The 22,431-nt window shown below is 38.0% G+C and overlaps 1 protein-coding gene across 2 annotated transcripts in view; it reads left to right on the forward strand.

Moving 5' to 3' along the window:
* The window catches only part of LOC134803332 (CCR4-NOT transcription complex subunit 6), a 205,930-nt gene that overhangs the window by 4,513 nt on the left and 178,986 nt on the right, over positions 1-22,431 (forward strand). For both annotated transcript variants that reach the window (XM_063776129.1, XM_063776138.1), the window contains exon 4: positions 7,185-7,360. In XM_063776129.1, coding sequence (XP_063632199.1) covers positions 7,185-7,360 — 176 coding nt within the window. The remainder of the gene's footprint in view (positions 1-7,184; positions 7,361-22,431) is intronic.

Raw genomic sequence — 22,431 nt, forward strand, 5'->3', positions numbered from 1 at the left:
ATAATGTTAAGGGGCTACCCCACGCCAATGACCTTCGATCTGAATCCCTTAGTTTTCTAATGTTTTTTGTAGCTTATTATATTAACAGCCAGCTTGCAGCAAGCACCGCCGTGGAACCTACTATACGCAGACGACATCGTTTTGATCAGCGAAAACGCAAACAACCTAGAAGTAACTCTAGAAAAATGGAGGACAGCACTGGAATCAGCTGGGCTACGTATCAGTAGACCAAAGACCGAATACCTTCACTGTAACTTTAGCGGCGTTAGTAGCCTTGACACCATTAAACTACAGCACACCCCACTAAAAAAGGTAGACAGCTTCAAAATACCTTGGCTCAGTTATTAGCAGCGATGGATCTATAGATGCTGACATAACCCACCGAATAAACACAGGATGGATGAAGTGGAAGGAGCTGTCGGGAGTGCTGTGTGACAATAGAATGCCGGTGCACATCAAGGGTAAAGTGTACAAGGCTGTAGTGCGTCCAGCTATGTTATATGGGGCGGAGTGTTGGCCTTTAAAGAAAGAACAGGAAAATAAGCTGCACACTGCAGAAATGAGAATGCTGCGTTGGGCTGGTGGTGTGACATTACTGGATCGCGTACGAAACTTACACATACGAGGCAGTTTCAGAGTAAAACCTATCCCTGACAAACTGGAAGAAACCCGACTCAGATGGTATGGTCAAGTCATGCGGCGACCACCTGACCACATGACACAGAAAGTGCTGCACATTTACCCACCGCCGTCGACGAGGCGAGGAAGACCCCGACAAACATGGATGGTCACTATAAATATGGACTTAAATAAATCAAAAATACCAGCCCAGACGACCCGGGACAGACAGTCCTGGCGAAGAATTACTAGGAGAGCCGACCCCAAATGATGGGACTAAGGCTAGGAAGAAGAAGAAGAACGGCTTTAAGCAATATAGCATCCCATGTTTACTTCAAAGTTCATTGTCGTCGAGATTTTGGCATCAAAGATGAACAATTTTAGGCTAAAAAACTGGTTTTCTGGCCATAACTTTTGTATCAATTAGTTTAAAATTAAAACCCTGGACACGTTTTTCGAGACATCAAAGACGAACCCAAATATGTAGATTTCGTACATGTAAGATTCTTCACTGCAAACTAGATACGAAAAAAGTGTTTTATTTACACAATGTTTAAAAAATTCATAAAAAAATAAGTATTCATTTCTTTCAAAATCCGTTGGACAAAACCGGAGATAAAAGATTGAAAAACCGATAACCGTTTGTCTTATAATTCTATTTGTAGTGCAAAAAACCGGTCAAGTGCGAGTCGGACTCGCACACGAAGGGTTGGGTTCCGTACCATTATCTATAAAAACGGTCACCCATCCAAGTACTGACCCCGCCCGACGTTGCTTAACTTCGGTCAAAAATCACGTTTGTTGTATGGGAGCCCCATTTAAATCTTTATTTTATTCTGTTTTTAGTATTTGTTGTTATAGCGGCAACAGAAATACATTTACATCCATACACAAAATTTCAACTATCTAGCTATCACAGATCACGAGATACGGCCTGGTGACAGACGGACGGACAGCGGAGTCTTAGTAATAGAGCATCTTGGACTACCCGGCGCGAAGACTCCTGTCTACCTCGTTGAGCATTTGTCCCCCGCTAACAAGACTCTCCACGCCGCTACCAGGAAAAAGGCCAAGGAACACGGTTACAAGTATGTGTGGGTGCGCGATGGCAGAGTCTACGCTAGGAAAACAGACCAGTCGGAATACATACACATACGAAATATGGACAGCTTGAATAAAATTGTATAGACTTAAGTTAAGTTTAAGTAGATATATGTTTTGCACGAAATCCTAGAAATATACGTAAATAAATTCAATTTTACACAAAATATAACTGATATAAACTTCACTGCTTCTGAAATTGATTCTTTTAATGTTTCTAGTTCTTACATATCTAACCCAGATGATTGTTATAACTGTATTGACCATTCTAGTAAACATTTAAATATAATACACATGAATATACGCAGCATTAACAAGAATTTTGACGAATTTCAAGTACTCCTAAAAATACTAAAAGTTCAATATGATGTAATCGTACTCTCAGAATGCTGGCTTAACAAGTATACAGTTGTCCCATATATCAGTGGGTACTCGTCCTTCCACTCCAAAAATAACCTTAATCAAAATGATGGTATAGTAATATATACAAAAGATTCACTGAAGTGTAAAATCATTGAGCCTAATTTTGTGGATGCAAATTGTCTTGTATGCAAAATTGATGAGGACACCGCAATCGTAACTATTTACCGATCTCCTTCTATTAGAAACTTGGAAACTTTTTTTAACAGCTTAAATTATGTTTTATCTAACCTCAACTCTTGCAGTAAGGTTGCCATTATTGGTGATCTCAACATTGACATAAAACCAACTAGCACTGACAACCGTTCTTCTGAGTACCTTACCTTCATGGCCCTTCATGGTTTTTTACCCGCTCATTTGTATCCTACTAGAAATAACAATTGCCTTGATCACGTATTCCTTCGTTCAAATGTACCAACAGCCACCATAGTTATCGAATCTCATATTACAGATCATATGCCAGTCATGCTCTGTATTGACACGTATGCGCAGGGCCCCAAAGCTAATGAAACTTGTACCCGGATTAATTACGAAGCCATTCGTCAAGAAATCGATGCGTCTGATTTTACATCGGTGTTATCGGCGTCTGATGCCAATATTGCGGCAAACGGACTTGTAGCTACTCTTTCTTCAATTATTAAAAAATACACAAATGTAGTTAGAATTCGTAGAAGGGATAGAACAATCAAGCCTTGGATAACCCCCGGTCTGTTACGCTGCATAAGAAACCGCGACAATCTCCACAAAAAAGCAAAAAAGTCACCTGAAAACTTGACGTTAAAACTAACCTATTCCAGATATCGCAACTTTTGCAACAGGTTACTTCGTAAATTAAAAACTGAATATGAAAGAGATGAGTTTATGAAATGTAAAAATAACGCAAAAGCTACGTGGAACCTAATTAAAAATATAACTCAAACCAAACGTACCCCTACGTCTTCAAATGACTTACTATGCGCAGCTAATTCGCCTTTAGAATCAGTTAATTCAATGAACAAATTCTTTGTTAACATAGGCAAAACTTTGGCTACCAACATTAGCCCTGTCATGCTTCCTTCTAATCCTACTTGCAGCTCCAACTCCCAATGTAATTCGCTTGTTATCTTAGAAGTCACTGAGTCAGAAACCGCAAAAATTCTAAAAAACCTTCGCAGCGATTGCGCTACTGGCTGGGACGACATATCGGCAAAAATTTTAAAAAACTCACTTCATTCGCTCATACCTGTGATCACTCATATTTGTAACACTTCTATCGGAACTGGAACATTTCCCCATGCATTTAAAAAGGCTCTAGTTCACCCTATTTACAAAAGCGGGGATCGAGCTAACTTTAATAATTATAGACCGATTTCAGTCCTAACCGCTTTGTCAAAGGTCTTGGAGAGAGTTATGAATACCGCATTGGTAAAATACCTAGAACGCTTCAATCTCATTGCTGATAACCAATATGGCTTTCGCGCTAATAGGTCCACTGAAGACGCAGTCGCCGACCTAACTAGATTCATAACACGCAACCTTGATGAAAAACGACGGTGTCTTGGTGTATTTCTGGACCTCTCCAAGGCCTTCGACACAGTATCAGTTCCTATATTATTGCGTAAACTGGAAAACATCGGTGTCCGTGGAACTTCATTAAAAATGTTCCAAGATTACCTATCTAACCGCACCCAATCCATAAAGCTTAATAATTTCATAAGTAACGAAGAAACAATAGACTACGGAGTACCTCAGGGCAGCATTTTGGGGCCCACGCTGTTCCAGATTTATGTAAACCAACTGTGCGAACTGTCCCTAGAAAACTGTAGAATCATTGCCTATGCCGATGATACGGCCTTACTATTCCATGGCTCCGATTGGGCTGAGACGAAAATGCATGCAGAAAATGGCCTTAAAATTGTAATGCAATGGCTAAAAGCTAATCTGCTGACACTTAACTTAGACAAAACCAAATTCATTCCATTCGCAATTACTAGCCCGTCACTGCCTGTACCATCGTTTGCCATAAAATGTCATGTTTGTCAGTCACCCTCGCCTAACTGTCTTTGCGTTTCCCTTACCCAAGTCCCAAGCATAAAATACCTCGGCGTATCCCTTGACCAAAAATTAGATTGGCATACCCACATAGACTCCCTGACTTCCCGTGTCAGGAAACTGATGTACGTTTTCAAACAACTTCGTTGCTCGGCTAGTCATAGTATTATAATGATGGCGTATACGTCCCTCTGTCAGTCCCTTGTCACGTACTGTATCCCGTTATGGGGAGCCGCTGGTAAAACAACAATGCTCAAGCTGGAGCGCGCTCAGAGAGCAGTACTGAAGGTTGCAACATCAAAACCTTACAGGTACGCAACAGCCAAACTATATGCCGAATGTAAAGTTCTGTCTGTTAGGCAACTCTACATTCTCCGTGCCATCCTACGCAGACATCGATATCTTCCTGTATCTATGACAGCTCTTAAAAAACGACATAAACAAACTGTCTGTCCAGCAGAACGCCAGCGGACAGTCTTTGCGAGTCGCCAGTTCGTAGCAATGAGCGCCAGACTGTATAATAAAATCAACAAACGGCTAGACTTCTATAGATTAAACCGTTACGATTGCAAATCTAAGTTATTAACCTGGCTCCAAACACAAACTTACCAGGAGACTGAAACACTTTTAAGCTGCCTAAAATAATTGTACCTTAGACACCCCTATACACACATGTAACGTCTCAATATAAATTGTATTAAAGTTAATTAAAACAAAGTAGATTGAACTTCTCTTATTGTTACATATTACAACTGAAATATTGTATTCTTTTTTTTTTTTCTTATAAATATTGTAGATTGTATCGTGCAACTTTTGTTGAAATAGCTTTTATTTTTGCTACCACTACTATGTAACCTTTAGCGGAGGAATCGCTGACTCCCGAGTCACAGGCTCTGACCTAGTTCGGGAGACAGAGGCTCGACCTTGGTGAAACTGTCACAAACCTAATTATAAGCTTTCTGTATCTAGCATAATATTGATACTCTGTACTATGTTAGGTTTTAAGTGAATAAAGATTATTATTATAGGGTCCCGTTTTACCCTTTGGGTACGGAACCCTAAAAAAGGAGATACTTACGATTTAAAACTTGTCAAAAATCGATGAAAACCTCGGGTAGCCCCTTAATAGGTTCTCTGGCAAATAATTAAATGATGCTAATTTTTATTCTTGTTGTTAGGAATTATAATTTTTTCATAACTTTGGTGAGGTATAAAAAATAAGTAAAAAACCATCACTACCAGCAACGCAGTCTTCGTCAAATGGATACAAAAACAAATCACTAAATTAAACTAGGTTAAGGTGCATTTATCTTATGAATATTATTGATATTTTATAAGTTATAAATACGAATACCTAAGTGTGACGAGCTCGCTACACGTTAGGTACGCTCGAGCCAGTTTCGTTCTTGACAGTCTTGACTAATCCATTTATATGTATAATGAAAATGATTTAGTGTCAGTAGGAACATAAAACCGTGATTTATGAACGGCTTCGTTAGACATTTCATTGGACTCTAAATTAAGTTTTTTTAAAGACTTTGTAGCATTCTTTTTAACTTCAACCGGCATAATTATTGTTCTTGTCGTTCTTTTTTACTCTTTCTGTCACTTTTTCGTCTCAGATATACTAAATAGGAAAGTTCGAATGAAAGGCGACGAAAATCTGTCGAGGCCCTGAACAAAAGACAAACGCCACGAATAGTGAATAGAGCCTTATTGTATCTGTTAATGACTAGTCGAAAACAAAATAACCTTGCAATGATAATGAAAATAAACTGTAAGGCGTTGGGGATAGAGTTTAATTTTAAGTTAAGTTAGTATATAGACGAGTAAGTGTCGCAACTCGCACCTGATGGCACCGATTTTCATTTTGTTTTTGTAGTAAACTAGAAGAAAAATACGTATATGTATTAATTTTGTTGTTATTTCAGGCGACCAGTCAAAAATATAAACAAAATGTTTCATACAGGATTACTGTTGCTTTAAGGTTAAGTAGAACAGCGTTAATTTCAATATTTAACAAATTAACACATATCAGTGAAAGAATAAGGATCAAAGTCAAATAGCGTTCTAACAATTTCTAACTTCTGTCGAAAGATGACCGCAAATGTACAGTACATAATTTACCAATGCAGTAACTCTCTATACACTCTATTCTCTTTGCTATTACAATCAATAACTCTTCACTATTATTGAACCAGTGAAGGCGTTTTCTCTTTCATCGCGTCAATCAAGTACTGACACTGCAACCGTTTGTAAAAAAATAATTTCGTAAAATATATTTTAGAAAATTAAAGTTTTGAAATAAAAGAATTAAAATTGCCGTGTCGGTCCAGATTCGAACTCGCGGCTCTGGGACACTGCCCTACCTATTACAACTGAGCTACCGAAGCTTACCAGACTAGTTTAAAGTAATCATAAGGGTTGGGGCTATATTTCGACATAACGGTCAGCATCAAATTGATGGCGATGGCAACAGTAGCCAAATATATCGTAACACACCTTTCTTACCATAGAATAGAAATAAGAATGTGTAACCGATATATTTGGCAACATTGGCCGTTAATATTTACTTAGCGATTACTGTACTTGTACATTGTACACCCCTGCAACAAGTGTTTATATAGGCGCCATTTTATCAAAGTTGTACACTACACTTTTTTTCAGGTTTAGGTTCATAAAATATTATGTTATTTATTTCTACTCACTCAGAATCACGAGCTCTTTCATCCCAAACGGAGAAAAAAGAAGTCAATACATTTTTTGTTCCTTCCATTCCGTTACCGCCATACAAAGTCTATGAAAAGTGGTAGCGGAATGAAAAAAGTCTTGGGAATCCTTTACCTCTTTGGACCGAACGAGCTTGAGATTCAGAGTAGAATATAAAAAAATCCAAAAAAAAAGTGTAGTATTATACAACTTTATAAATAAAATGGCCCATAGAATGGTTTCCAAATTTAAGATTAAAAGACAAATAAAGAACCTATAAAAGTAACCAAATTCTTTTGTTCCAGAGAGTTACTCCTACACAACAACTACCTCAGAGTGTTGCCGTACGAACTGGGCAAGCTCTTCCACCTCCAGAAATTGGGATTGCACGGGAACCCGCTGAGCAAGGAGATGCTATCGATATACAACGAAAGCAACGGCACTTCCAAGCTGCTGACGTATATGCTGGATAATTTACAAGGTAAGAGACACATACAGATCATGTTTAAAGTAATTTGGGATAAACAGTGGCGGATTTACAGCCTTGGCCGCCCCAGGCCCCTTATTAAGTACTAGCCGCTCTTTTTTCAGCACTTTTCTATATAGACTGTCGCCCCTAATATCTAGCCGCCCTAGGCCCGGGTCTACTCGTGCCTTAGGGCAAATCCGCCACTGGGAAATTAAAATAATATATGACGATTATACAAAAAATCAGGACCTGAAACTATCAAAATTTTAGATTGTTTTTGCTTCTAATAAAGAATAAAGTAAGGGTACTGGGTACCATTCGATTCCTTACGTTTTATCCAAAAAAAGTTTGTATAGCAACTATATACATAATCGCAATATTTCACCGATAGAATCTCAATTTTCTTGTTATCCATACTTCAAGATGGGCTCTCAGTGACCGTGACGTCACGATCACTTATCGTTTTGTTAGGAGCGTTTCGCGAGTGAAGTACGACTGTCGGACTTTGACTATCATTTCTGAATTTTGTATTGCTTTAATGCAATGGGTCTAGAGATGGGTAGGGGTGAGTAAATACTGAGTATTTACTCGGTATTTACTCAAAGCACCCAATAAATACCCGTATTTACTCATTTAGGTGGGTAAAAACGATTGCTTATAAAATATTCAAAAAGTGAGATTTAAGAACATAATTGTCTTTTATTGAAGAGTGCTAACGTGTATTAATAGTAGTTTATGTGACTGCTACATAATGAAAGGCATTAAAATACGAGTGTGGGTTTATGAAACGAATGAAATGAGTTTCATAATAGTATCACACGAGTGTTTTAATGCCTAATTATGTACAGTTACATACACTGCTTTATCTACACACATATTATAAACTTTCTATGATATATTCACTAACCAAATATTACAGCCGACATTGGGGCAGTTTCCTCTCTGGCGGAACTCGCGGATATGAGCTGGCGTCTCCGAAATATCTTTATCGCACATTTTACACGAAACTTTTGTTATAGTTATTTTGAAAACAACAAAACAAATTTTTTTTTACTTACAAACTCATTAAAATATAAACTGTACGTCAAATGGCGGCAAAAGAAAACTTTTTTCACGCATGTCACGCATCCGTAGTTTTTTTTAAATTCAGAGACAAACTAGAGTCGGGGTCGATTACTATCGTTCCATACCAACTTACATGCGGGATTTGTCAATATTGTATGCAATTGTCATTTGATTTCGAATAAAACATCATCTCGACTGATATTAGAATAGGGGACAAATCAAATTGCTTTTTTTTTCAGAGATGTTCGAAATTTGAATGCATTACCAAATCGATTTTGATATAGTAATGAAGCTATTACCACATTTTCACAGATAAGAAATTTGCTATTACAAAACAGTTTATCGTAATGTGGGCCATTATTTACGGATTTTGAAGGCGTCATAAGAGAGTTTATGATATGTGTGTAGATAAAAATATCTATAAAATAAAAAGCATATAGGACGCTTAATTTAAGAAAAAAGGTAATTATTAGTGAGAGGCAAATTGTGATAATGCATAGTTAACAATTTTGTTTTAAATAAGAAGGTATTTACTTTAAAAATATGGTACTTCAATTCTATCGATGTTCTTGATAACTGCATGTCGCGCAAAAGTGCGTGTTTATGCGGCACTTACGACCTTTTATTAAGGGTTTTTTAAAGAAAACTCAAAAATGGCTTAACCGATGATGTTTCCAAATATTGTTTTTTGTACTCTATTATACGGCTAATCTCCCGATATGTTTTCATATTTTTTCTGAACTTTGGTTCTAAAGTTATAGAGAGATAAACATTATTTTGGCCTTTCGAAACGGTTTTTTTCCAAAAATATTCAATTTATCCAAAAATGTTCTTAGAAGCATTCCAGTTATTTTTAAAGACCAATTTAATGATGTGCAACACGTTGGTGGCTTCTGAATTTTTTTTTCGTGACAATTAGTTACATGTATGGAGTGCCCCTCTTAAAAATACATTTCTTACAATTTTGAGTACTTAATCCAGTAGCGGCTTCCATTATACACCTATAATTCAAATTTATATGCCCCTTTCAGCACTCTAAATAGTTTATACCCACCAATTTGGGTATAAACGAGTAAATACGGGTATATTGAGTAAATACTGAGTATTTACTCGGTATTTACCCATGAGTATTTACTCACTACCCATCTCTAAATGGGTCCCATATAGACATTTGATCCCAAAAACAAAACGTGCGGCACCGCAAATTTTTACGATGCGGCGTGCGGCGCCGCAAGTCTCTGCATCTGGCCGGGCCCTAATGCATACAACACAGTTCTAGAGATCCTTGCCTATGTGTAAATTTTTAAAACCTCGGGTCCGCGGTACCTAATCTTAAGGAGGCCCCGAACCGAAAAATACTGGACATTTTTGGTCAAGCTTAAACGGAGTGAATATTAGGTTTTTAATGGTTCGGTAACGCACATGTAGGTACATAATACCCCTGGAGTTGCAGGTGTCCATGTGCTGCGGTGATCGCTTACCATCAGGTAGGCCGTATGCTTGTTTGCCACCGACGTGGTATTAAATAAAGCTTTTGCTCGTACGTTTTTATAAGAGCGTTTAAATGTGTGATCTTTTTGACATAATAATATAAATAATAATCAAACGTACATTCAAATACTTGATACGTATGTATGTCATTTACTCGTATTCATAATAAATATTACGTCATTATCTAGAAGTGAATGCTTTTAACATTCGTAAAACCAATAATATTGTCGCTATGTGGGTGATGCATGAAAATATTTGTTTTTTAATTTAGTTATATGTGGCTTTTCATTAGAGAAGGATCCTTAATTCCTTATGCACATCCCGATAAATGAAAGTAAACTATGAAAGTAACCGAAGGGAAAGTCAGATTAACGATAACAGATTAATATCTGGAAGACGTAGTTTTGCTCGGAAAACCCAAAAACTCAAAAATGCGCGTTTTCCCAGAGATAAGACCAAGCTAGATCGATTTTTCGACCCCGAAAACCCCCCCATATCAAATTTAATTGAAATCGTTAGAGTCGTTTTCGAGATCCCCGAAACATATAAATAAATATATATACAAGAGTTGCTCGTTAATAGGTATAAGATTTAAAATTATAAATATCAGTACTTTGGTTTGATTGTGTAAAACATAGCATAGTTGTCACATTGGCACTAAAAGCAAACTTTACGCGTTCTTCTATTAAATAAACTTTCCCGTGTTAGTGGTTGCTGTCACGGGTACACGGTTCGTATCTCTTTTACGTTTTGTATCGAGAGTACAAAGTACTAATCTAAGATATTTATTCGGCCCAGTGAGCAAAGGCAACAGTTTCTCTTAGCCAATTTAATCGGGCCTGAAAGTTTGAAGTTTAACCACTGGTGTGTACTAAAGGATTCAATTTTGATTGGGAAGTTTGAAACTACAGTTAAGCGTTATTGATGTTACGGTTAGCAGTTTGAGCATGTAACTATTTACATTACAATATCCACATGCTTCGTGGATTTTGAATACGATCTGATTCGAACGATGTCAGAGCGATACGAAACTGATCTGTCAAGTGTCCAAATTGATTTTATTTCAATCAAAAACGTCACTTATGACACTGGCAGATCAGTATCGCTGTGACATCTTATAAGCATTGTTCGAATCGGGCCGGTAGTCCTTGATGCCATCATCTCATTCTTCTGTTACGAATTCAAAAGACAAACTTACATAGAGTCTGTTCGGAAAGAGAAGAGTCGTGAAATGTATTGGGCCCCATACATTCCACGACTCTTCTCTTTCCACACAAACTCTAGCTGCAATAAAAGCACAGCGAATGTATATGTCAGGCGTTATCGACCCTATGCGCGCGAGCCACACACATTGCGTACAGATCTAAATCGGCTAGATTACGCGCGTAGATGGATCGATCATGGTCTTAAGCGAATTATTAAATTAGACCGATTAACTCCCTTTACGAGTCTGTGCGGAAAGAGAAGAGTCGTGGAATGTATGGGGCCCAATACATTCCATGACTCTTCTCTTTCCGAACAGACTCTAGGTATTCTGAAAAAAAAAAATCGTCCTCATTACTTACGTAATCAGATAGAACCTCAATCAAACCCGTCCTAATGACAATAGCACTCGGCCAGCTCCTTTTTTTTCAACATAGCTTCAACTTTAATTGTTTAATCTGACCAATCAACAACAAAACGTCTATAGTGAAACAGAAAACTAGTTTATCTAGCAATTATCCACAGGTTCTCCATCTTTACTCGACTAGCAAACACTTTATTTTGCTACTGATATGGTGACAGGCACTAAAAAAAGGTTTAAAAACAAAACAAAATTGTCGTGAACATTTTATTGGCTTAAATGGTGGTCGTAGTTACTATGCTCATGCAGACAACCGCCGATGCTTTATAGTCACCAGGGGGCCGAAACGGCGAATTAATAATGTTGAAATACGAGCAATAGATATTGGAAATCGTGGTATTGACCACTCGTTTTCAATTCCATCAGTAGAATTTAAATGACTGGTAGAGACATATTGATGGGAAAATCACGATATCGAGCACTCGAAATTGAAAAATCGGCCCCCTGGTGCGCTGTTGGGAAGCACTGGCCTAGTCTTTCGTGACCTCGCGGAGACCTCGTGCCTTAAAGTAACAACACTTTCGGTAATTGTGGAATAGTTCGATTGTCTACTTACTGTCACGCGTAACTTCTTTTCCTTTTATTTACTTGATTACTTTAAGCCATTGTTTTTATCTGCACTTAATACCTCTCATTAATGTGCAAACGATGTATTTTTTTCGCAAGCATGTATTAGTGACTCTTGAGACTCATAATTATTTTGTATGATCTTTTGTCAGGTGCAGGGAACAGTGTTTTTATTTTTAAGAAATTTTGGTTGAAAGAAATTTCCTGTTTCATTTTGGCTGGTCCATTTTCTATTTGAGGGTAAATCTTTTTTCGCGATTTCGGGCTTGATCCCATAGTAACGTTGCTCAGTATAATCCCAAAACCTCCCTGGCAACGGGAATGCAATTATTTTTTGGCCACCGTGTTTAAAGGCTTTCGTAAGATAATCGCGTTATATTTTTCCTACGATTCTTATTAGAAATTATAACTCGAAGAACTTTTAATAAGTACGACACGAATCGTGATGTTCCAAATTGAAAGTCAATACAACACCAGTATCCCGGTTTCCAACAAAAATAATGTCGTGACTACTGCACGACAATAAAATCTGCTCAAGATATGATTGTCTCACTCGGATACAATGGCGTTAGAAAGTGTGGGAAGACAGTCTCGATAGTTGATTGTTTTATTTGTGCGCAATCTTTTAAGAGAGTGTTTGTGGAATTTTTTTGTGCCCGTTTAATTGATTGTTTTGACGTTGACGGTAATTGCATTTTTTGTAGAGAAACTGGGAACCTTTTTTAATTAGAACAAGAATTAGTTTATTACCCGTATAACTAAGAACTAAGAATAATATTACCCCTACAGCCCAAGTGGTTTAACTTAATCTAAGATGTGCCTTTATGTTCTCTTACGCGCCTCGAGGAGCCCACAGATTACCAGTTCGCCGGACGATATCAGTATGTCAGTTAAACTCAAAAGGTGACAGTTCCGAACAACTGACAGGCTGATATCGTCCGGCGAACTGGTAATCAGTGGGCCCTTTACTAGAGCGCGTTTAAGAGAATAGCGATGAAAAAATTAATGTTTGTAGAAATTTTCGTTAGCTCAGTTGGTTTAAGAGCTACAGGGCTGAATAATCAGCATTAGTACAACCAAAACGGATTGACAGATTTGGTGTACTTAATGTAATTCTTTTAAAATATAAAAAATCACTCGGTTTTTTTTAGTTTTTTTATAAGTTCATTCCAATGTTATTTTTACTTTAAATGTAAAAAGTAAATTTGTGGTTCAATTTACATATCGGGTACATGTTCACTCACGCATCCGGTGAAATTCGGCTACGCGACCGAGGGCCCGAGTAGAGAGCCCATAACGTCTTATTTCTTTACCAATAGTAGGGTGGCCATAATGATGCAACTTGTAGGGACCGGTCCTCAATTTGTTTTTTAGGGTTCCGTACCCAAACGGTAAAACGGGACCCTATTACTAAGACTTCGCTGTCCGTCCGTCCGTCCGTCTGTCTGTCACCAGGTTGTATCTCACGAACCGTGATAGCTAGACAGTTGAAATTTTGTGTATGTATGATGTAAATGTATTTCTGTTGCCGCTATAACAACAAATACTAAAAACAGAATAAAATAAAGATTTAAATGGGGCTCCCATACAACAAACGTGATTTTTGACCAAAGTTAAGCAACGTCGGGAGTGGTCAGTACTTGGATGGGTGACCGTTTTTTTTTTGCTTTTTTTTTTCGTTTTTTTTTGTATTATGGTACGGAACCCTTCGTGCGCGAGTCCGACTCGCACTTGCCCGGTTTTAATTTATTGGTAGCTATAAGCTACAGCGAGTTTCAACAATACTATATTCAGCTTATTGAAATAATTTCTCAATATGATATTTTTACCCGAGTGCGCTAAGCTAAAACTAGGGTTATCTATTTGACCTGAATATTTAAAATAACATTCCTCCAAAGACCTACCAGTGCTATTCGTACACAACTCATCTGTAATTTACAAAGTCGCGTGACGACAACTTAGTTACCACAAAACATATGGCGGCGTATAGCGCCATCTAGTTCGACTGTTAAATTCGGGGACACGATTAATCAATAACTATTTGCTATAGGAACCGTGCACTCGGTGCACATGTGTTGGTTAAGACTCATGATCTTCGAGTCCTCTGCTTTAAGACTCGACTTAGTCTTTCAGACTCTAATCATTAAGTCGAAACAACATGAGTTTTTGAGTTTTCTGTAAAGACTTGAGTCCCTTAAAGATAACTCTAAAATTATGCATAAAAATTTGTGAAAACGCATTGTCTTCACATGCCATTCAAGGGTAAGATACATATCATTCAATAACGTCTATTTCCTTAGTGTTCATTTAGATAGAATCTAAAGTTCACGTACTCTCCCTTACGCATTGTAGGTTCTGTTCTGCCATCTAGTTACCTAAATCAAAAAGTTAGACTTGCCATTACTTCTAGTAATAAACAGGGAGCACCCTGTTGCCCAAACAACCCAGTGCTGCCCCCCTACAATTCATGCAGGCTTTGAGGGGTATAATTTTTAAAATATGAGATATTTAGATAAGCGTTTCCGCTTTAGAGTTTTTTTTATAAACAAGACTCTACCCAAGTGTTTCCCACACTACCAAAATGGTTGACTGGTAGAGAATGCTTTAAGGCATTAAGTCCGCTATTTTTAATTTTTTTTATCGTGCAATAAAGTTTAACTAAATAAATAAATAAATAAAAGCACACTTGAAGCAAATGCTACAACGGCGTGGTCACCGCGTCGTGTTGACCGAATAAATTATCAACTTTGTTTTGGTTGCTCATCGATTCTCACCAGCCGAATGATAATGCCTATCGCAGAGGTCGACAACTTTTCACATCATATAAAACGCCTTCTCCAATTTTACAAAACCTGTTTTTGCATGGAATAATAAAACCTACATATATGTGAGATTAGGGTAAAAGATAAGTTGACAGTTACAGTGCGGTACTATATACGTGTTGCTATTTACTAGCAATAATGACTGTTAATTACTCATTTTGAACATCGTAAACTTTTAAACACGTAGAGTTTTAGATAGGTACGAATAGAAAGTTGCAGTTTATTTTCTTTTGTAATTCATGCAAATTTATTATGTTATAATTGTTTAAGTGTGATTAAAAATGTGTGTAAAAAATAAACGGTATCCGCTAGACTTTATGCATAAACTGTTTTATAACTGGTTTTAATTTATTTTATTTATTTATTTAAACTTTATTGCACAGTAAAAATAAACAATATTATTTGTTTGTTCTATTTTTTATTTGGGTCTAAGCACAGAACACCGCCTCTAGAAACCTAATATTGGCCATTTTGTTCCCGACGCAAATCACCAAACTGTGAGGTGCGGGAGGGGTGCTCACGGCGTTGCGATTGGTCGTTTCAAACATGGCGCGCTGACACGTGCAAGCGTAGGGATGGGACATGTTCATTACAGGTAGTGGGTACCAGTGATACCGAAATTTATTGTGGTAAAATTGTTACCAATTTAGTATACTTAGAGTAAACTTACTTAATAATTATATTGATTAATTTAATATTTCATTAAGTAATTTAACAATGTACCTGAAATTTTTACTTAACATATTAGGGCATTTCTGCTTAAAGTACCCAGAACATGAATTTTAAAGTTTAGAATTTTTATATTATTTCCACTCAGAATCGCAATCTCTTTTGATACGAGAAAAAAGTGTCGCCGAAATCTCATACAATTATTTTCTTTTGTCCGTTTTATTAAGGTCATAGAAGGTTGTATTGAAAACATATTCAAATGGACCAATAACATATGCCTATTACAAATCAACTCCGAGTTCTCTCGCACTTATTTGAAGTTCATCATCAGGTCCATCTCGAGACATGAGACCTAACTGCTCACCTACAGGATTCTAAAAAACCCATACAACATATGTCTATCACAAACCAACACCGAGTTCCCTCGCACTTCTTTGAAGTTCATCATCAGGTCCATCTCGTGACATGAGACCTAACTGCTCACCTAGAGGATTCTAAAAAACTCATACAACATATGTCTATCACAAACCAACACCGAGTTCCCTCGCACTTCTTTGGAGTTCATCATCAGGTCCATCTCGTGACATGAGAGCTAACTGCTCACCTAGAGGATTCTAAAAAACCCATACAACATATGTCTATCACAAACCAACACCGAGTGCCCTCGCACTTCTTTGAAGTTCATCATCAGGTCCATCTCGTGACATGCGGCCTAACTGCTCCGCTGGCCTAGAGGATTCTAAAAAACTTACACAACATATTACCTATATATTATGTCTAAAATGGTACAATACGGTATGACGAAGCACGAAGTTTCCGCAACTGAAAAACCATCATCGTAACATCACTAGTCGAAAGGGAAAGGGATAGCGCATTGCATTTTCAAGTTGACGAAAAGGGACGGACATACTTCGCCTCTGCTTACTGACCAGTATAAAATGAACCCCGCGGACAAGAAACATTATTCAATGAAATTATGAATTTGATTTTCCTGTGGGATGTTATTCCATCTGTTTCGTAAGTAGATGTCTTAGATAACTTGCCACACCATTTTACGCTGCAATATCCCATAATTTCCCAATGAATTCAATAGTTTACGATTTATTTTCTTAGACTCGTGCACACTGCTAACAGGTCGTTACGTTGGGCGCAACTGATCGGAGCGGCGCGCGAACAATCTTATATTTGACCTATACACCATACAGGCGGTGACCGCGAGTCGTCCTATAAGCTCGGTCTATAGGGGTTGGTCTGTGAGTCTAAGTAACTCCAAAATGATATGCTTTCATTTTATAAAAAACACATGCGATCGCTTCCGATAAAACTAAACATTGTCTAATCCCAATCGTTAATGAAATTACTAGATATACGTAGGTAGGTGCCTACGTAATATTAAGCTATGTTTAGATTGTTTTGTATACGATCCCAAAGGCTGGGCACTCCTGGCCGGCCGACGCCGGCGCCACGGACGGGTGAAAGTGCCTCGCGAAAGTGAAGCCGGAACCGAACGGTGACGTCACGGATTTGCGCAACACCTCCTCCTACGGCGGGTTGCGAAACGTTATCTCGCATTGTTGCCATTTCGAGTTGCCCGCTTTTGGTCATATCCTTATATCATATGCTTAGTATTATGGCGATTAGTGTCGTGGAATGCTTATATTTATAACTAATGCTCTTAATAGTCGTAATCGTACCGATTACAAATTGTGAAAAATAAATGACAGATAAAAATATTTCAAATAAATTGTAACAAGTTTAATAGTAAATATCGTAGGCTCCTAAACTATACCTAGTAAAGCCATAAATTTTGCAACTAGCTACTTTAACGATAGTTGATGTTATGTACACATTTTAACAACCATGAATTACATGATTATTCGATGTGGTTATCCCTTTCGTTAAGAGCGCTATTACATTTCGGCGTTGAGCGAGTTTAGGTATTTTACGCGCTGCGGCAGGCCGTGCGAGCTCAGTATGCCGATCCCTTCTACCACACTCGCACTACAAAGATGGATTAAACATTCTTGATCCTTCGCGAAGCATATTGAAATCAACCATAACAACACTAACTGTACTTAACTTTTAAAGTTCTAAAACTGTTATTTGGTAAGTACGAAAATACTAAATGCAGTGCAAATGTACATAGGGGCTGTTCATAAATTACGTCATCTATTTTTGACGATTTTTGACCCCCCCCACCCCTCAAATCATCCAAAAATCAAGCTTCGGATGAATCTGTTTCCTCCTACGTCATGTTACCATCATCCGATGTCCAGACCCCCCCCCCCCCCCCACTCCGCCCATTTGAAACGACGTAATTTATGAATAGCCCCATACTCGTACTTATGAAGGTATATTACTCGAAAGAAATTATAGGTACCTACTCGCTTAATTAAAACCAAAATATTACTTTGCTAATCCGCGAAAAGATAACGTGCTAGTCAATCAGTGCTAACCCGTTATACTTACTTGCGTATTTTTACATGCAATTAATATTCCCACCCTCCCACCGCAAAAATAAATACGCAAATAAATATAACAAACCACCACCAAAAGAATAAACCTCGACACGTGTTTCGCCTCTCTACGAGGCATCCTCAGGAGTTGTTGACGGTCTGACGCCCGGCAACGGAATGACCTGTCTAGAATGGTCGGCCATATTTATACCTTGACCACTCCCCCTACCGTGCAAGTGTGAGTGAGATGGAAAAATTCGTAATAACGGCGATGACGCAACATTCAATTGTTCGTTAAGAATCATGCCCCTATTGTTGTACCTAATTATTTCCAGTTGTTCCAGAACACCCAAACGCAATCCCTTTTCGCAAACATGTAAAATATCAAAAGAATTATTCTCAGATAAAGTGTGACCTGTATCTAATAAGTGCTTTGCAAAATTGGACTTCTCTGGATGGTTATGTCTATATGACGCAACATGCTCTTTATACCTAGTAGTGAAACTACGGCCCGTTTGCCCCACATACACTTTATTGCAATCGTCACAGGTAAGCTTATAAACTCCAGACTTTTTCCCATTCTCGATCTTATCTTTGCCATTGCAAAGCTTTGAGTGCAAAGTATTATTTGTCTTAAAGGCCACAGGAATGTCGTTAGACTTCAAAATTTTGTAAATTGCATCAGACAACTTGCCAACATAAGTTATGCTCGCTTTATATTTTTTAATCGGTTCAGAGGATCGTGCCGCATACAACATAGTGTTGACCATACTATTCCGCTTTTTCCTGATGATACCATCCACAACAGACTTATCGTAACCATTCGAAACTGCTAAGTGATAAATATTATTTAATTCAATCTGATAGTGTTCATCAGAGAGAGGGACAGTCAACATTCTATGCACATAACAATGAAAAGCAGCCAACTTATGCTGCCACGGATGCGTGGAAGAAGCCGGGATAACTGTATCGGTATGTGTAGGCTTACGGTAAATTTTGAACTGATGCCTGTTGTTTACTTTAGTGATTGTTAAATCTAGAAAATTCAATGAGTTGTCTTGCTCTAGTTCCTTTTTAAACTTAATTTTTGGATGCTTACAATTAATTTCAGCAATAAATGCATCCAGCAGGCCCATACTACCCGTCCAACAAATAATCAAATCATCCACGTATCTAAAATAGTATAATATATTATTGTTGCCCACAATATGCTGGTTCTCAAAATGGTCCATAAAAATATCAGCCATTAAAGGACTTAGTGGTGAACCCATAGCCAAACCATCACTTTGCAAATAATACTGTCCCCCAAATCTGAAATAATTTTGTTTCATACAAATCGCTGTTAGATCTATCAATTCATCTACTTCCCCTGGATGTAAACGTTGCCTTTCAAAAAGATCCTTAATAATCTCCAAAGTCTCTCCATATGGCACATTTGTAAACAAACTGTCTACATCCAATGAAAGAAGAACAGCATTATCTGGTATGTTAATGTCCTGGATCTTTTCTATTAACTGCAAGCTATTTTTCAAGCAATATTTCGGCTGGAACTGGGACTTGTCTCTTATAATGGAATTCAACCTTCTTGCCAGATTATAAGTTGGCGCACCCAAATATGAGACCACTGGACGAACTGGGATATTATCCTTATGAATTTTGGGAAGTCCATAAAGAATAGGAGCTCGTGGATTCATAGGCACAACCATACTCTTCTGATGTTCGGTTTCAAAAACAAACGAAGAATTCTTAACTGCTTGTCTAAGATCTTTCTGGAACCCTGGAGTTGGGTCTCTTTGCAATCTCGAAAATCCGTCACCTTGAATAAGGTCTAGTACTTTCTGATTATACTGTCCCTTCTCCATAATCACAATGCAGTTGCCTTTATCTGCCTTTGAAACCACCAAATCACTGTCTTGCACTTTCTGTTGTATAGATCTTAGCAGCAAAACATCAGAATCAACACACGCACTCTGTGCTGGACTAGTACTCTTGATAACATTAGCCACCATGGTCTTTGTATCTATATCACCACGGCCCCGCACTATTGCAACCTCAGAATCCACTGCCAAATTTTCTAATGTTCTATGAGTAATTTTTGTCTGGAAATTATACTTCAAACCTTTATCTAAAAGCCCAATTTCATTTTCTGAGAACTCCACATTAGTTAAATTCTTGACTCGAGGATGGAAAACATGGTGAGTTGTTACTTGCACATCCCTTCTCCTTAAAAATGAACCAGAACTCGACTCTGTTAACCTATGCAATTTGTTAAGCTGGGTAGTATACATCTGGTGTGCAAGTTCAGAAGCAAAGTATCTCGCCTTCTGGTCCAGAATATCGAATTCGAGATTATGCAACTTAAATGAAAGTTCTGAATATAACACCTTAAGATGCAATTTCAAATTATCCCTTACTGAAAACCAGTGGCGAGATTCTTCGTTCAACCATATTTTCTGAGCCCTATTAATAGCCAATTTAGCAGCCCTGGAAGTACTACTACAGCGGAAATGGATGTAATTAGGAACAACATTCAAACGCTTGCACTGTTGGTTAAACCAAACATTCTGGACAGCTGCACGATGTTGTTTGGTTAGTTTGACATAAAGTCGTGCCTGTTCGGCCACGCAAGCCTTTTTCAAATAGTGAATAGAATCAGGCGTTACTTTGCGGAAATCCATACTAATTAAAACCAAAATATTACTTTGCTAATCCGCGAAAAGATAACGTGCTAGTCAATCAGTGCTAACCCGTTATACTTACTTGCGTATTTTTACATGCAATTAATATTCCCACCCTCCCACCGCAAAAATAAATACGCAAATAAATATAACAAACCACCACCAAAAGAATAAACCTCGACACGTGTTTCGCCTCTCTACGAGGCATCCTCAGGAGTTGTTGACGGTCTGACGCCCGGCAACGGAATGACCTGTCTAGAATGGTCGGCCATATTTATACCTTGACCACTCCCCCTACCGTGCAAGTGTGAGTGAGATGGAAAAATTCGTAATAACGGCGATGACGCAACATTCAATTGTTCGTTAAGAATCATGCCCCTATTGTTGTACCTAATTATTTCCAGTTGTTCCAGAACACCCAAACGCAATCCCTTTTCGCAAACATGTAAAATATCAAAAGAATTATTCTCAGATAAAGTGTGACCTGTATCTAATAAGTGCTTTGCAAAATTGGACTTCTCTGGATGGTTATGTCTATATGACGCAACATGCTCTTTATACCTAGTAGTGAAACTACGGCCCGTTTGCCCCACATACACATATATATTGCGTCATATAGACATAACCATCCAGAGAAGTCCAATTTTGCAAAGCACTTATTAGATACAGGTCACACTTTATCTGAGAATAATTCTTTTGATATTTTACATGTTTGCGAAAAGGGATTGCGTTTGGGTGTTCTGGAACAACTGGAAATAATTAGGTACAACAATAGGGGCATGATTCTTAACGAACAATTGAATGTTGCGTCATCGCCGTTATTACGAATTTTTCCATCTCACTCACACTTGCACGGTAGGGGGAGTGGTCAAGGTATAAATATGGCCGACCATTCTAGACAGGTCATTCCGTTGCCGGGCGTCAGACCGTCAACAACTCCTGAGGATGCCTCGTAGAGAGGCGAAACACGTGTCGAGGTTTATTCTTTTGGTGGTGGTTTGTTATATTTATTTGCGTATTTATTTTTGCGGTGGGAGGGTGGGAATATTAATTGCATGTAAAAATACGCAAGTAAGTATAACGGGTTAGCACTGATTGACTAGCACGTTATCTTTTCGCGGATTAGCAAAGTAATATTTTGGTTTTAATTAGTATGGATTTCCGCAAAGTAACGCCTGATTCTATTCACTATTTGAAAAAGGCTTGCGTGGCCGAACAGGCACGACTTTATGTCAAACTAACCAAACAACATCGTGCAGCTGTCCAGAATGTTTGGTTTAACCAACAGTGCAAGCGTTTGAATGTTGTTCCTAATTACATCCATTTCCGCTGTAGTAGTACTTCCAGGGCTGCTAAATTGGCTATTAATAGGGCTCAGAAAATATGGTTGAACGAAGAATCTCGCCACTGGTTTTCAGTAAGGGATAATTTGAAATTGCATCTTAAGGTGTTATATTCAGAACTTTCATTTAAGTTGCATAATCTCGAATTCGATATTCTGGACCAGAAGGCGAGATACTTTGCTTCTGAACTTGCACACCAGATGTATACTACCCAGCTTAACAAATTGCATAGGTTAACAGAGTCGAGTTCTGGTTCATTTTTAAGGAGAAGGGATGTGCAAGTAACAACTCACCATGTTTTCCATCCTCGAGTCAAGAATTTAACTAATGTGGAGTTCTCAGAAAATGAAATTGGGCTTTTAGATAAA

Source organism: Cydia splendana, chromosome 2, assembly GCF_910591565.1.
Source record: "Cydia splendana chromosome 2, ilCydSple1.2, whole genome shotgun sequence".
In the NCBI taxonomy this organism is placed as follows: domain Eukaryota; kingdom Metazoa; phylum Arthropoda; class Insecta; order Lepidoptera; family Tortricidae; genus Cydia; species Cydia splendana.